The sequence below is a fragment of the Camelina sativa genome, chromosome 15, assembly GCF_030686135.1.
Source record: "Camelina sativa cultivar CO46 ecotype springtype chromosome 15, ASM3068613v1".
Classification (NCBI taxonomy): Eukaryota; Viridiplantae; Streptophyta; class Magnoliopsida; order Brassicales; family Brassicaceae; genus Camelina; species Camelina sativa.
The window spans coordinates 8698256-8713858 of NC_141894.1; the positions used below are offsets into that span (position 1 = coordinate 8698256).

At 35.1% G+C, this 15603-nt stretch overlaps 4 protein-coding genes across 7 annotated transcripts; 3 read left to right on the forward strand and 1 right to left on the reverse strand.

The window, feature by feature from the left end:
• The first annotated feature begins 104 nt into the window (after nt 1–104).
• On the forward strand, nt 105–2332 carry LOC104748284 (TPR repeat-containing thioredoxin TDX-like). 3 transcript variants are annotated; one of them, XM_087488773.1, is made up of 6 exons: nt 105–123; nt 535–599; nt 758–898; nt 975–1088; nt 1311–1341; nt 1827–2332. In XM_087488773.1, exons 3-6 carry the CDS (start codon nt 797–799, stop codon nt 2159–2161), a joined length of 582 nt encoding a protein of 193 aa, XP_087344899.1. In that variant the 5' UTR covers nt 105–123; nt 535–599; nt 758–796; the 3' UTR covers nt 2162–2332. The 3 variants fall into 3 exon arrangements, with proteins under 3 accessions (XP_087344899.1, XP_087344898.1, XP_010468253.2); XM_087488772.1 differs by lacking the exon at nt 105–123 and adding an exon at nt 366–441; XM_010469951.3 differs by lacking the exon at nt 105–123 and having other exon boundaries at nt 517–599.
• A 68-nt stretch (nt 2333–2400) lies between these two features.
• Nucleotides 2401–3978, reverse strand: LOC104746141 (F-box/kelch-repeat protein At3g16740). The gene has a single exon (XM_010467548.3). It carries the CDS (start codon nt 3706–3708, stop codon nt 2506–2508), a length of 1203 nt encoding a protein of 400 aa, XP_010465850.2. The 5' UTR covers nt 3709–3978; the 3' UTR covers nt 2401–2505.
• Nucleotides 3979–5361: 1383 nt separating this feature from the next.
• On the forward strand, nt 5362–6120 carry LOC104746142 (uncharacterized). The gene is made up of 2 exons (XM_010467549.3): nt 5362–5787; nt 5883–6120. The coding sequence occupies exons 1-2, from the start codon at nt 5485–5487 to the stop codon at nt 6042–6044; spliced, it is 465 nt and encodes a 154-aa protein (XP_010465851.2). The 5' UTR covers nt 5362–5484; the 3' UTR covers nt 6045–6120.
• Nucleotides 6121–10555: 4435 nt separating this feature from the next.
• LOC104746144 (uncharacterized) lies at nt 10556–15544 on the forward strand. Of its 2 annotated transcripts, none has more exons than XM_087488462.1 (11): nt 10556–10849; nt 11147–11443; nt 11538–11615; nt 11706–12238; nt 12454–13072; nt 13160–13314; nt 13708–13898; nt 13998–14131; nt 14477–14808; nt 14916–15019; nt 15178–15544. In XM_087488462.1, exons 5-11 carry the CDS (start codon nt 12455–12457, stop codon nt 15246–15248), a joined length of 1605 nt encoding a protein of 534 aa, XP_087344588.1. In that variant the 5' UTR covers nt 10556–10849; nt 11147–11443; nt 11538–11615; nt 11706–12238; nt 12454; the 3' UTR covers nt 15249–15544. The 2 variants fall into 2 exon arrangements, with proteins under 2 accessions (XP_087344588.1, XP_010465853.2); XM_010467551.3 differs by having other exon boundaries at nt 12461–13072.
• The last annotated feature ends 59 nt before the right edge of the window (nt 15545–15603 follow it).

A 15603-nucleotide genomic window follows, 5' to 3' on the forward strand; every position in this document is an offset into this window, starting at 1 on the left:
CCAATGGTTCTCAATTGTATGTTGTAGACTTTTCCATGGAGCTGTGAGAGTTTCTTCTAATCGATGTTCGTTCCTGTCTTCTCCTCCAGTTTAGGAGCTCAAGTTCCCAAGATTGAGAAAACTGTACGGTGTCTCTCTTATCGCAACTCTCATGTTTCTTTCTTTCTTTTTTGGGTTTTGGAGCATTGGTAGAATTATCAGGTCACGTTTGCTTTACGTTTTTAATAACCTGGTCTGGAATTGATCCTACCAAAAACCTTCTCTGGGAAGTGTATCTTTATGGTTAATTAGTGGTTCTTCTTACAAGACTCAGATGATGATACCACAATGCAGGAAATAGATTATGAAGATATGGCTGAGACTAAACCAAATTTCTCTCCTAAACATGATGATGATGATGATGATGTTATGGAGTCTGATGTTGAACTGGACAACTCTGATGTGATTGAACCTGAACTAAACCCAATTTTACTAGTTCTCTCTCTCTCTCTCTTTTCATGTGAGTCATCATTCTGAGTATTTGTTATCCTGCAGCTAGTGTGTTGCTAAAAGTTAAGAAGCCAAATGCTGCAATTCGCGATGCCAACGAGGCTTTACAGGTGATCATTTCTCTTGACATAAACTTGTTTTGTTTGTGCAGAATATGGATTGGTAAAGCAAGTTTATGTCTCAATAGTTGTATAGCTTGTGAAAGTAATGTTGTATCCCAATGGTTTTCTTCCATAAACTAGCTAAACTAGTTTATTCTGGGGTTTAGTTCAACCCTGATTCAGCTAAGGGGTACAAGTCACGAGGTATGGCTAGGGCCATGTTAGGCCAATGGGAAGAGGCTGCAGTTGATCTACATGTAGCTTCAAAATTAGATTACGACGAGGAGATAGGGACGATTCTTAAGAAGGTAATTGTGGAAACCTCTTGATATCACTGTGATATCACTGTACCAACAGTACGCTCTCATAATGTGTACTTCACAGGTTGAACCCAATGCAAAGAGAATCGAAGAACACCGCAGAAAATATCAACGCCTGAGGAAAGAAAAGGAGCTTCAAAGGGCTGAGCGCGAGAGACAACAACAGCAAGAAGCCCAGGTCAGACCGACACATACCCATGATTGAAAATTATATTATGCCATTGTGTAGCTCTCTCTTTGTATAATTTTACGTTCTTAGCAGAAAGCACATAAGCCTGATTCTTCTCCACGTGAGAGTAGCAATATAACCTCTTTTGACATAATCAACTTCATATCATATCAAACATCTCACGCTCATTGATCATTTGCTTCTCCTTGCTCTTGAATTCTATCAATGCAGGAGCGAGAAGCTCAGGCTGCACTCAAAGACGGTAAACATTCTATCCATATCTTTCAAAGGTTCTCTACTTCATGAAATTACTGCAAAGAACCTGTGTCGGAAGATTTATCTGTGAAACTTGTTGCAATGAATTGTCTGCACCCACTAAGAATCAAAGCTCTTATTAGCCATTAAATCCATTTGATAAGGACGCTAACCAGCTTGCTTATCCCGCCTATTGCTTTATGTGCATTACTTACATGAGAAATTCTGCAAATCCAGACCTAAACCATTAACCATAACCTCCCAACAAAAACAAATTTAGGGGATAGGTGTGTTGACGCCTCAGTAGCGTTCTGTTTCTTTTGGATAGCGTTGGTTCCTCAGGTTTAATATGCTTATCACAAGTATGCGACTCCACAGTGAGAAAAGCAATTTGCATGTATATTAGAATATTCACACAAAGCTTTTATAACACCTAAAATGAAATTTGCATGTTAAAATGGAAATGACCATCTTTTCTCCCTGATGATACAGGACAAGTGATTAGCATCCACTCAACAAGCGAACTAGAAGCAAAGAAAAAGGCCGCTAAGAAGGCATCGCGTCTGCTCATCCTTTACTTCACAGCCACATGGTGTGGACCGTGCCGTTATATGTCTCCTCTGTACTCAAACCTGGCAACACAGCACCCGAGAGTCGTTTTCTTGAAAGTTGACATAGACGAGGCCAACGACGTGGCTGCATCTTGGAACATTAGCAGCGTCCCGACCTTTTGCTTCATCAGAGATGGCAAAGAGGTAGACAAGGTTGTCGGAGCTGATAAAGGTTCCCTTGAGCAGAAGATTGCACAGCACTCTACTTCTAAGTAAGGGCTTATCTCTTCTCTCATTACTCTCTTCGCGTGTACTGTATCTATGCAATACAATCGTTTGTCCCATAATTTAAATTTGTAGAATAACTTTCTTAGGATTTGTAATTTGTTTACATGACAGATCAGATCAGTAATAAATATAACAGCTAAAAGAGGGTTTAAAAGAGCAGAGATCCCTTTCTTTTTCAGCTAAATTAGCAATGCTAAAGAAGGAAAAAAATGTAGACTTGATCACTATTTTAGGGGTATTTTGATACGCAATAACTTGGATAAAATAGAATGAACAGAGTAAAGAGAACAGAGGCCATAAGAGCAAATAAACGACAAGTACAAGCTGATAGATTAGGGTGGTGCAGCTTGCTTGATTTGCACTGAGCTAGGGACATAAGAGCACACAAGTGGCCAACAACCAGCGTCTATAGACTCGCCAAGATCCACTTGTTTGAAGTATCCCTTCTTTCCAATGATATAAGCTATGTTGCGAGTGGGGCGAGATTTACCTCTGCAACCTCTGTCTTTATCAAGAACCACCGCGACCTTCTTCTTCTCATCAATAAAGAAACTCCCACCTATAACCAGAAACTGAAAACCCAAACCAGTGAGTGGTTTCATGTCAACCGCTAAGAACAACTTGTTCCACGACACTGCATTGGGCTCAATTTTGCTACTAATCCATATCTTCACGGTATACCCACCACATTGTTGAAATAGCACCGCAAGATGCTCATCTCTGACACTAGATAGAGTCACAGTATCTTCATAAAAAGCGTGAAAAGGCAGTCGCAGACGCGGTCCAAAAGTCTCAGTTGTAAAATCAAAACATAGTAAGAAATCAGGGATGTCTGAGATTACACGCACTTGCCCTTGTACTGCAGTTGGAAGCTTCTCGTAAGCAAACCAGTAAGTGTTTCCCATGAGAGACACACCACGCTGATGATACTCTATATCCCAGTCGGGATTGACATCAACAACCTTCCATGAATCAGAGTTTAAATCATAGATTTCAAACTCACGAAGTCGGCCCTTCACTCTAGAGTCGTAATCATCAAGAAATCTCAAGACTTTGTAGCTACGAAACTTGTCCTTCCTCTCGCATCCTAGAGCGTACCGGTCGAACAATTTGTGGTAAGAATTCCTAGGTTTGATCCACCTGGTTTGCCCTGAACAAGGGTTCCAAACAACAAGACTAGAGCTGTCTTTGGTGATGCATAACAGTAAACCGTCGCAGTGAAAGATTTTAGATATCTCTACACGATCTGCAACGTCGTCTAGGCTAACAAGTTTACCTATACAGTCTATAGATGGGTTGAAGAGATTAACGCTGAATAAACAAACCCTATATTGGATCATCATGACCACCTGAAACTCTTTCCTGTGATAATTCTTTGCTGCTGCTTTGGCTTTACCGATGTGCTTCATTGTAAAACTCCGATTTGTGGATAAACGGTTCCACTTTTTGCATGTTAATCGCACTCCTCTCAGAGATGTCACCGGAAGCCTAGATAGCACCTCCTCTGCCAAATCCTTTGGAAGATTCGATAGCATAGTGGTGTGGTCCTCTTGTGTTTCAAAATCTGAATCTGTAGTGGTAATAAGTTAGGTCAACCTTCCAAACTCTTATCCTTTTCCTCCGATTTCTTCCGGATCTGTCTCTTATTTTTTGTTGGCACACCTTCCGGATCTATCTATCTATCAATCAATCAAAACGAGAGGGCTTTTTCTCAGAACTTTTGTGTGGGTGACATGTGGACGATAGGCACTTCAGATCTCTTCCCCTTCCGACCAAAGTAAAGTATATTGGTAAGTTGACTTATAAAACACGGGCTTTAAGGTCATGGCCCAAGGACTGTTAAAGTCTCGGCTTACAAATTGTTCCCATTTTCGTAGTTAGCTGGTTAGATCGAATTGCTCTATATGGGTTTTACTGGAAGATAGGCATGTCCAAACAGCCAAATGCGAGTCATATGGGCTAATTTTAATTGCATCTGTGGTCTGGTTTAACATCTCTGGTTTATTCTTGCTAAATCATTTTAGTCGATCGGTTGATCTACATACAAAGTTATCTTCAGCTGTAAAGGAAACCATATACATTTAGCTGATTATCTTACCTGATTTCAAATTGCTTTGTGATCAACTCAGCTGAATCGGTAAACCAGTCTCTGAACGGCCTAGAAAATCTTACGATTACTCCATAATTTCATTGCGCTCAGCTCTCTACTTTTTCTTCAACATTCTTTTAAACAGAAGATCAAAATTCCAAACACACGCACACAATCATGACGTAACAAAAGCCTACTCGCATGATTTTTGTTTGGCAAGTTTATCTTTAATTTACAAAAAAAAAAAAAAAAAAAAAAAACATCTTGACAGCTAGTTGTAAATTAAAGATAAACTTACGGTTACATCAGATTAAAAATACTTTTACCATCATGACAATTTGATTTATTATTAATTGAAATTTTAACAGTGATAACGATTAGTTATATTATGTTAGGGATTAAATTCGGCCTTTTCATCCTCCACAATATTGTTAACGGTATATGGAGCAAGAGATACAGAGATATTGGTCTCAAAGCTCCGATTTGTGGATAGACGGTTCCAATTTTTGCATGTAGATCTCACTCCTCTCAGAGATGTCACGGGAAGCCTCGAAAGCACCTCCTCCGCCATATCCCTTGGAAGATTGGATATCATCGTTGTACTTGTGTTTCAAGTAACCCTTTTACTTTTCTTCTCATATATCTTCCGGATATATATGACTATGAGAGGTTTTTTTCTTTCTAAGATTTATCTATGTACGGTTGAGATCTGGACACATGTCAAAGGCACTTCATGATCTCATCCTATTCCACCGGGGAATCAAACTGTTTGCGAAGATGACGGAGAACGGGTAAACACTTACTACACTAGCAGTTACCTGTTTTCAGGTGGAAATGTCTGAGAAATAACCCGATCTTGGCCACGTTTCGCCTCTTTGGATGCAATCGCAAGAGAAACAAAGCATGAGTGCAAATGAAAAACAGAGTATTAAACTTTTGTGGTGTCACTGATCATGGCTTTTTATCTTTTTTCCGAGTCCGAGAAAAGTGGCGCCTAATGGAGAATTGTAGTTATCTAAAGGCAAAATATTTTTGTATTTTTTACCCTAATGGGCTAATTGTATCTTTATATACCGTGTAAAGGTTTTAAGGACACAATAAGGCCTTGAATTAGCCCATTAGGGATGAGGTCATCCAGTGTAAAATTATTTGTTTGCTCTAATCAGACTTCTGAATTTACGAATTAAAATTAACTTTCTAGAAATTCACACACGGAGGGAATATGAGGCGGTTACCACCGTGGATGCTCGGTGGCGCTTCCACCGGTGAAGCATCTGCTGCACGCAACGTATCAGAACCGGAAGAAGCTCCGAAACCAAAGGCTGAGAAAAGACCGAGAAGAAACGTAAAACCCAAAGAGAAAGACTCAAATCTCAATTCGGAGGAACCTAAACGAGTTCGTAGGAAGATGGGAGATGAAGCTAAGCGTAGCAATAATGATGGTCCGGAGATGGTTCAACCAGTCATGACTGATTCAGAAAACGAAGATCTCACTGTTGATGACTTGTTAAGCTTTGCTCATGAGGTAAATTAGTTCCAAAGTTTTTTTTTACTGATTATAGATTTGTGAATTTTACTTTAATTACACTAATCATGTTCTTTTTTACAAATTAATCGCAGTATGTCCAAAGTGATGAAGTGGTCCAGAAAAGCAAAGAGGATCAAGGGCTTTCATCAATGTCTGAATCAAACATTGCAACATCATCTCAAGGAGGAACCAGAGATTCAACAGCACAGGACATGTTAGCACTGCTAATAGGTCCTTTTTTCAAGAAACACTGACGAATCTAATAATCCTAATTTGGTTTTGTAAGTGCTTCAACGTATATATATGATCAAACTTCATATTTTTTTTGCCTATGATATATGAAAGACGCAAATACAATATTGAAAGAGGAACAATATTGAAAGAGGAACAATATTGAAAGAGGAACACGTAATGTAGGAGCTACTGAGTTCATAAGCCCAAGGACAAGGGCAAACGAAAGCATTAGTGCTCCTGAAAACATAAAGATTTCTCAGTTTTGGCAACTAAAAGGACCGAAAGCACCACCTTTTCAAGCGCATCAGTGACGTGCTGCCTTAATCAACATTATTCACATACAAACATATACACATACACGAATCAGAGACCTAAAGATTGAATCAAATGTACTTACTAAACTTTCAGATTCCAAAGTTGAAGTGGAGGTGGGTGTATTATATACCGACGGCCACATGTAGATGTAGTAAACCCTAGTTGTTTTTTTCGGTGGTGCCTTAATGGGCTTGTCTTTTTAATCCTTTATTGGGCTTACAAGAATAAATCACTTTGGTCTTTTCATTTTTCTATAAACTAGGTTGCACGGACATAATAGTATTTCATATAAACTAAATTTTGAAATTGATTTAGGATTATTATTTTTAATTGTATAAGGTTGGACACTGACTAATATCCGTTACCCGTATACGTCGTCTCAAAAAGGGATGTGTGATCTTAGAATCAGATAAAGGTCAAGTATCAAATATTCATTTTTTAATATCCACTCGATGCGTAAATACATACTTTTAATCTGTATAATAATATCAATCTAAAGAAAATACCATTAACAGTTGCATATCTTTTAGTCACACCCTCTTTAAACTTGCTTATTAATTGAAAACGAATGTTAGATGGACAAATTACATAAAACTTGATTAATAATATTCTAATTTTAATATTTACAATCAATTAAATTTTATTTTAGTGGCGAGTACTCCTTGGAACCAGGGAATTATTAGGACTGCCGCTCAATAGCTATGTCATCTAGCCACGAACCGAAGGTCTTTACAAAATCGATTTGACTCAGAACAAGAATTATAATATTAGACATGTATTTTGATCATTAAACATGTATTTTGTATCAAATCAAAATAAAAGATCAAGAAATAACAAGAATAACCTAATGTTAACATAGAAATTTGGAAGAATGGTTAAACAATGTACATTTTCATAACATCAAAATCACAATGCGCATTTTCAGAACAACTACAAACGCATCCTCATATTTGCATTCAATTTTATCAAGATGTTAACTATATATATGTATGAACAAAATTCATATCTATTGCCAAATTTTTTGATGCATAAAGTTGTGGTTCATGTTTGAAAAAATACACTCTAGTGCAACACAAAAGAACAAAGTCATAATAATTTTGGTGAAAATGCATAGGCCAAACAAGATGAAAGGTCATGAATTCATTGGAAAATTATCCAAACAAGATTAGAGGTTCTTTTAATTTATCTCAAACTGTTTTCTTTTTTTTTTTTTTTTTTTTTTTTGATCAACTATCTCAAACTGTTTTCTAAATACCAAATTTTACAATAAATGGTTCAGATTTTTTTCATTAAAAAATTGGACTTTTTATGCCCAAAAAAAAAAAAAATCATCCAAATGGCTCATTAGTAACATTATTTTCTTTATCAAACAAATGCAAGTCAATTAAGTGAAGTCAAAAGTGATATTTTATTATATAAAGTTTAGTTTTCAAAGTTAGTAATTCATATAATCACGACATGTGTCGAGTATATCGATAATATTTTGACATGTGTGAAAAAAAAATTATTTAATAATTATAGGAAAAATTAAAAAAAAATAAAATTAAAAGGATTACAATTAATATTTTTGAAAAGTATATAAAATAAAAAGTAATATATTATAAAACTAATTCTAAAAGGAAAGTTATCAATTAAATTACTAATTTCAACAGGAAATATGTACAATTAATAAGGAAAATATTTGTAATTATTATTTAGTATAATCATATAGTAAAAAGAAATTTATACAGAAAAGTGATAAAGTATACAAAATTTAATGTGTTAAAAATCTAACAATTTAATAAATATAAAAGATAGTTCATATATGAATATAAAAAAGATACTAATACTCATTCTAATTTTAAATTACTATTCTATAAGAAAAAAAATAAGAAAAGTATACAATTAATTAGTATAATACCATAATTAAATAAATTATACTATCAATTATTTATCCTAAAAGAAAAAGGATTGTAGATACTCACCTTTATATAAACAAATAAATTTTCTCATAATAAAACAGTTTATTCAAATTCACCATACTAAACCTTGTTATATTATTAAAGTTTTTTTTGTCAAAAATTAACTTCTTATGAAGTTGTCTTATTTTTATAAGGATATTTCATATTGTAAAGTAAATCTACCTGATAATTTTATAAATTATATTATATTTTCCCTCTTTTTTTGTTCAAAATTTAACTATGAGATCAAATTTTACATTAAAAATCATATGATAATGTAATTTAGAGCATATGTTTATATATTATGCATATACCTTTAAATTCATCTTTTCTTACTAATTTCAGGCATAAAAATTTTGAGAAAAAATAATAAACGTCTATGAATTTTTGATTAATTTATGATAATGTCAGTATAATTTTATTTAAAATTAGTTGGACTAGTACTAAAACTATTAAGTATGAGATTACAAAATATAAAACAAAGATATTTAAGATATTGTTACTTTTTCAAATATGAGGTAATATTAGTTTTCAGTTTTATCTTTGAGAATTATGTTTTATTAATTTTTTGTTTTAAAAAAAATATTAAGTAAGATATAATTTTGATACAATGCACATTTTTTTGATATGAAAATTATAAATGTTACTCATGGAGATTGAGTGTATAGAATTAAAATATAATTTTATTATCATATAATATATGAAGAAATTTTATTGCAGAATGTAGTGTGTGAACTCTTAATCTAGCTTAAAAAAAAATCAAATGTCATACATATAATATTTTGAATGCAACTTAAAACTTCACATATTTTTCTTATATACGCATTAATACCTTATCTATATATATAAAGTTAACTTTGCTCACTTCTCCTTCTTCCACATCAACATCTAACTAATCAATTTTTTTTTTATTTTTTGCATAAAAAATATTATTTTTAATATTCATTCATTACATATTTATTATTTACAATTAATAATAGTAAAAATAAATAAATAAACGAATTACTAAAATTAATTAAATTTTAAAATAATATAAACAATAATATAATTTTTTAGTAGATAATAAAAATAATAACTATCTAAAAATGAATTAAGTAAAATAAATAAAAATTTTAAAATAATAAAAATAATACTATAAATTTGTTTTAGTAATAATGTTATTATAAAATTATAACCAAAAAATGATTATATTCTAAAATTTAGAATGGATTAATGAGTTTTAGAATGTAAGTAGGATTTTAATGCATGACGGAGTGAAAAAACAAGTTATGTAATTGTATTTATAAAAATCTAAACATGAAATGTTTTTAACCCAAAACATTGGCAAAAACAACATATTTAAAGTACACTATGTTTTTTTTTTAGAAGACGAAGCTAGGGTTGCATAACAAAATTAACATCTACAAATAACATATGAGATTTTAGGAAAATATGTAACTTGGATTAGTGAATAGATATTCATTGTGAGGTTTAACATTTAATCATTTAAGCATTTTTGACTTAGTCGGAAATTCTATTATGGCAGATAATGCATTTGAACAACCTCATTGTAGCGACATAACACTAAAACTGCTCATGAAACTTTGTATATTCGCATTTAATGTAGGATATCGATATGCTTAAATGGTCTCTATAATTAGGTCAACAATCGATATTGACGTTAGAACTTTTAAAATTATGTTTTCATGTGATATGAATATGGAATGAACTTTTTTAAAGATAAAAGGTCAGAAGATTGTCGACAATATTATTGCGATACTAAACAATATAGGTTATATATAGATTAGTAAAATAATTACGGCATTTATATAGATTTATCTTTAATCTTCAAACTATATTCATATTCAACGATTCTTATTGATAAATTTTTTAACTAGCATCCCACGTAAAATCGCAAATGGATATAACAAAGAAATATTATCTTCAAAAATATATATGTTGTATATCACTGAGTAAAATAAGTTTATTATTTATATAGATTTCTACTCAAAAGATGGAATGATTATATTTGAGCTCAACAGTTTCTATTCATAAGAAATATTTTAAATTAAAATCCCGCGTGCGCGGATACAAATTCTAGTTTTTCTTATATACGCGTTAATACCCAAACCTAATCTAGTGTAATATAATAATGTGTTAGACTATTAGTGTAAAAACAAATTTATTATGTGAAATATAATATCCTTTTTAAAGTATATCTATTATACGGAATAGTAAAAACTTATTTTTAAAAACTGTAAATATTATATTGTAAATACGTTTGATTTTGTAAAATTGACCTCAATTATTTTGAGATGGGGAATAAATTTACAAAAATTAGCAAATACTGTATGTTTTTTTTTTTTTGTGTGTATGTGACAGAACACCCAAAAAAAAACTGATAATGAAAGAGTTTAAGGAATAAGCTTGTACGACTGTGTCCATCGCCGGAGGTGTCTATGTTTTACCTCTCTCGCACTCTCTCTCTGTCTCTCTTTTACCGCGCTTCTGGCAGACACCTAACTACTACCTAATCAATCTCCTAGCAATAGATTTTGCAGATCGAATTGACCCGAAGAAGACCAAATCAGGTAACCACCGCTCCCAAGAATCACACAAGTAGCTCGCTCCTTCTTCTTTACTTTTATAGTGCGTGTCCCCGTTGCTAAATCTGCTCAATTCTGAGTGTGATCTGGATCGGCTGCGTTATCGATTTCGTTTTTATTTTTAAGCCCCTTTGTCTGAGTTTGGATCCAGTCAAGTGATTATTAGATGCGATAAAGTTGGGATTGTTGATAAATCTGTAAACTTTATTATCGGTTAGAGAGAGAGGAATGGATTTGGGATTTCTAAAATTGACTAAAATTTTTGATTCTTCTATGATGCAGGAATGAATTTCTTGCTTCGATCTGCTTCTTCCGCTACTCATCGGCCTCCGGTGAGCGAACCACCAGCTACTCCGCCTCAACCTCAGCCCGAAACAACAAAGTCAGGAGCAACTTTGGAAGGTTTAATAGCTGAAGAGCCTTTCCCACAATATCCATCAGTTGAAGATCTTGATCGTGTAGCTGATGGATCTAGAGACGATGATGGTAGTGGAGAGTCAATTCCAAAGTCTGGTGCCTCTTGTATGGAGAGATTCTCAGATGTCTCTGAGGAACAAGGATGGATCGCCATTCCATATAGTAATTAACTTTTGCTCTCCTTTTACTTCAAAATTTTCAAGCTTTTGATTTCGTCTTTGTTAGTTATCCTGATTTGGTGATGTCTTATCTACAGAGGAAATCCCGGATAACTTGTCTGAGTCTGTTGATATTCATTCGTTACGTTCACTGGATCGTTCCTTTGTTTTTCCTGGTATGTATGTTGTTTCTCAGATCATCTCAATCATTTGCGTGTTTAAACTGCGAGTAGATACTGAACATCAAAGATATTTTTTGACTTTAGGGGAGCAGATTCAAATCCTTGCATGTTTATCTGAGAGTAAAGGAGACGCAGAGATCATTACCCCTTTTAAGGTTGCTGAGGTTATGAGCAGAACTGGACAGAGAAAGGCTTCTGACAAACAAAATGGAGATATGTCTGATGGGGCGAGTACACCGTCAGGGGATGGAGAAATGAGTCCTGATGCTCAGTTTGCAACTCAGAATGGTGACAGCCCTGGTAAAGATAGTTTGGATTCACAAAAGGACTTGTCTGATGGTGAATCAATTTTGAGGATGGAAGATCATAAGAGACGAACAGAAGACTTGCTTTCCAGGTTTCAGAAGTCTCATTTCTTTGTTAGGATTGCAGAGTCTGGTGAGCCACTTTGGTCAAAGAAAAGCTCTCTGGTCGAAGATACAGAGATGGATGAAAAGAAGAAAAGTAGACCTTGTGTTAGTGCTTTTGTAGATAGAGGAGAATTCGATCCTAATGTTTCTGGAGGTGTAGCTAGAAGTAAGGCAAAATGCTGTGCCTTACCCAATGGAGATATAGTGGTATGTGATGGTCAATTTGTTACTGTCTTCTGTTTTGCTAATATCTATGGTAGTCTGTTGTTTGAAATGAAATATGAACCAGTGAAAATTCATCTTCTTGTGTAATGCGTTGTCTAATTTATGTGAATTACCACTCTACTCGTTCATATATTCTGAACTTTTTATAACCTAGTTAATGGACTTACTGATTCTCAGTCAACACTTTTGTTTGGAAGGATGCAGGTCTCTTTACAAGTTTATATTGTAGACTGTCCCAAAGAACCTATCATAGAGATACTGCAGTTTGAAAAGCATCAGGACAAGGACCAGAATTCTGAAAACGATAAGGATCCTTATGGGAACCTTTTAAAGTGGTTGATACCGTTGGATAACACTATTTCTCAACAACCCCGCTCTCTTGCACCTCCTGTAACCCCTAGCCCAAGTATAAGCAGCTCCGCACACAAGCCAGCGATTTCTTCTACGTCAGGCTCTCAACTCTTCTCATTCGGCCATTTTAGAAGCTACTCCATGTCCGCTCTACCTCCAAACACCGTACCAGTTACTACTGGACCCATGAAAACACAAAGCTCAAAACCATCATTTGATATTGAAGATTGGGACAGTTACTCTGGTCAAACGTTACGAAACGGTAAGAAGTCTGGGACTGAAGAGCTTTTATCTTTCCGGGGTGTCCCATTGGAGCGGGATAGGTTCTCTGTTCGTTGTGGACTCGAAGGTATCTGCATTCCTGGTAGAAGGTGGAGGAGGAAACTCGAGATCATCCAACCGATTGAGATAAATTCTTTTGCAGCTGACTGCAATACAGATGATCTTCTCTGCGTTCAAATAAAGGTGTGTCTCTCATTGCTGTTAAAATTTGCTGTTACTGTGGTCAGTTATTTTCTGAGATGCGTCTTAATTTGCCTTTTCTCCTGGCAGAATGTGGCTCCTATCCACGCTCCAGATATTGTAATATACATAGACGCCATAACAATTGTTTTTGAAGAGGCTGGGAAAAGTGCTTCCCCTTCCTCAGTACCAATTGCATGTATTGAAGCTGGAAACGAGCACAGTTTGCCGAATTTAACTCTCAGGTTAGCCTATTTTCCTAAAGTTCTTCGGAATGGTTTCTGTTGTATTGAAATTTTCCCCCATCACTCTTCCTGATATAATTGATGGATTTAGATATCAGCATTTTGCTTTAGGTATCCTCTCTTGGGTTGTTTGAATGGCCAGTAAGTTTCAGAAGTTTTCAATGATGTGATAGACAAAAATACTAAAAAAAATCCTTAGTATTAGGTAATTTTGGTTAGTGACTAAGACATCGAAAAACTACTTATTAGATCTAGCTGAATCTCTAAGAGAAACTAGCCTCAACAAGCATAGTCGGTTGGAAACTAAAACCAGAGTTAGAATGCCCCTTTCAGCTTTTAGGAACATTATAGAGTGCATTTACCTACCCTTAAATTTTTCTTGTAACCTTTTAGGAAAGGTGAGGAGCACTCATTCATCGTGAAACCTGCATTTTCTGTTGGGAGTAATCTGAAGCCCTCTGCTGCAAGAAAAGAACTCAAATCATCGAGTTTATCTCTTCCAACTGTAAATTTTGAAAGAACAGGGAGCGGTTTAAGTGGTGATCAGTATGCGGTTATGGTGTCATGTCGGTGCAACTACACAGGTAAAACTATGCTGCCATGGTTTGTAGCCATGTTTTGTGTCTTTCTTCTGTTCAGATCTATAGCTGGTTCGTAATTTTTTTTTTCAATGTTGGATACAGAATCAAGGCTGTTTTTCAAACAACGGACAAAATGGAGACCACGAGTTTCGAGGGACCTGATGATCTCTGTTGCGTCTGAGATGTCAGGAGAGCCTTGTGGTCCTCATGGGAGAGCCTCTCAACTACCTGTTCAGGTCATTCTCTCTCTGACTATCTCTAGAAGTTAAATGCAACATTACATGAACTGATGAAAAGCAGTCGCAGCTGAAGTAACTGCTAGTGTTTACTTAAAGTATTCGAGCTTTAATTAGATGTTATCCCTAAATTCTGGCCAGTAGTTGTGACTTCGTCAGTTCAGGCTGGCTTTGTATAATTTTATTTAAATAAGAAACTATGCAATAGATACAAATCCCTTTACTGCAGTGTGGTTCTAATTTTCAAATTAAACCAAACCACTGGCCATCTGCAGAATCACCCAACTTATATCCCAAATGGCGTGTTTATTATTGCACCTCATACTTTTTCTCTACTGGTTTCAGATTTTAACTCTTCAGGCATCGAATTTGACATCAGAAGATCTGTCTTTGACCGTTCTCGCTCCTGCATCCTTCACATCACCTCCGTCTGTAGTTTCCCTAAACTCCACGCCAACGTCCCCTGTAAGTCCATTCCTAGGATTCTCAGAGTTCACGGAGAGGGTACAAAGCGAGAAACGCAACACAACGATGCGTAAACACCAATCGTTACCACCAATTCCACTGGAGACAAGAACAGAGAACACAAATGGTGAATCTTCCAATCCTTCAGATGTTGTTCCGAAGAGCGGCTTAGGTTGCACACATCTCTGGCTACAAAGTCGAGTTCCCTTGGGGTAAACATCTAATAAATAATATCCAATGAGCTTTATTCTTGGTATTGGTTTACCCGTCTTTTACCATTATAACTTGATAACGGGTTTTTACTTTCTAAATGCATCAGATGTGTTCCTTCGAAGTCTACAGCTACGATCAAGCTAGAGCTGCTCCCTCTGACTGATGGTATAATCACGCTTGATACTCTCCAGATCCACGCAAAGGAGAAAGGTAAGCAAAAAACTCTCTTAGTTCTCACCAAATGACTAGAAACACTTGTGCTGCTTCGAGTCTTCAATATGTTATGGAATGAATCCTAATCATATATAGAATGTTAGATGCTCATGTTTAATGGGAGTGTAAGACCAACGGGCTCGTTTGTATGACAGGTCGTAGATACATTCCAGAGCAGTCTCTGAAGATAAACGCAACTTCAAGCATTTCCTCTGGGATTTTCTAGTCTTACCCAAAACCACTTTTGCCTATTGTTAGAGAGCCAACAAGAGTCATCAAACACAGAGAGCAGTTACATCTCAATAGCAGGCTCATCCAAAGATGGTGTGTTGAAAATTGATTTTGGTTTCGATGTTTCAAGGTTTGAAGATAATTATGTTGTAAAAACCACTCGTGTTTTTCTTATTTATTTGAAGTTTTGAACCATGTATTTGCGTTCGTTGGCTTCTTCGTTGTTCGCAGAGAGACAAGAGATTCATTGGTATCAAATTTATACAATCTGTTACTATTTGCTTATAAAAACTCAGATCATTATAACCGAGGATTAAGCAGAAATTTGTTTACATAATATATTACATGAT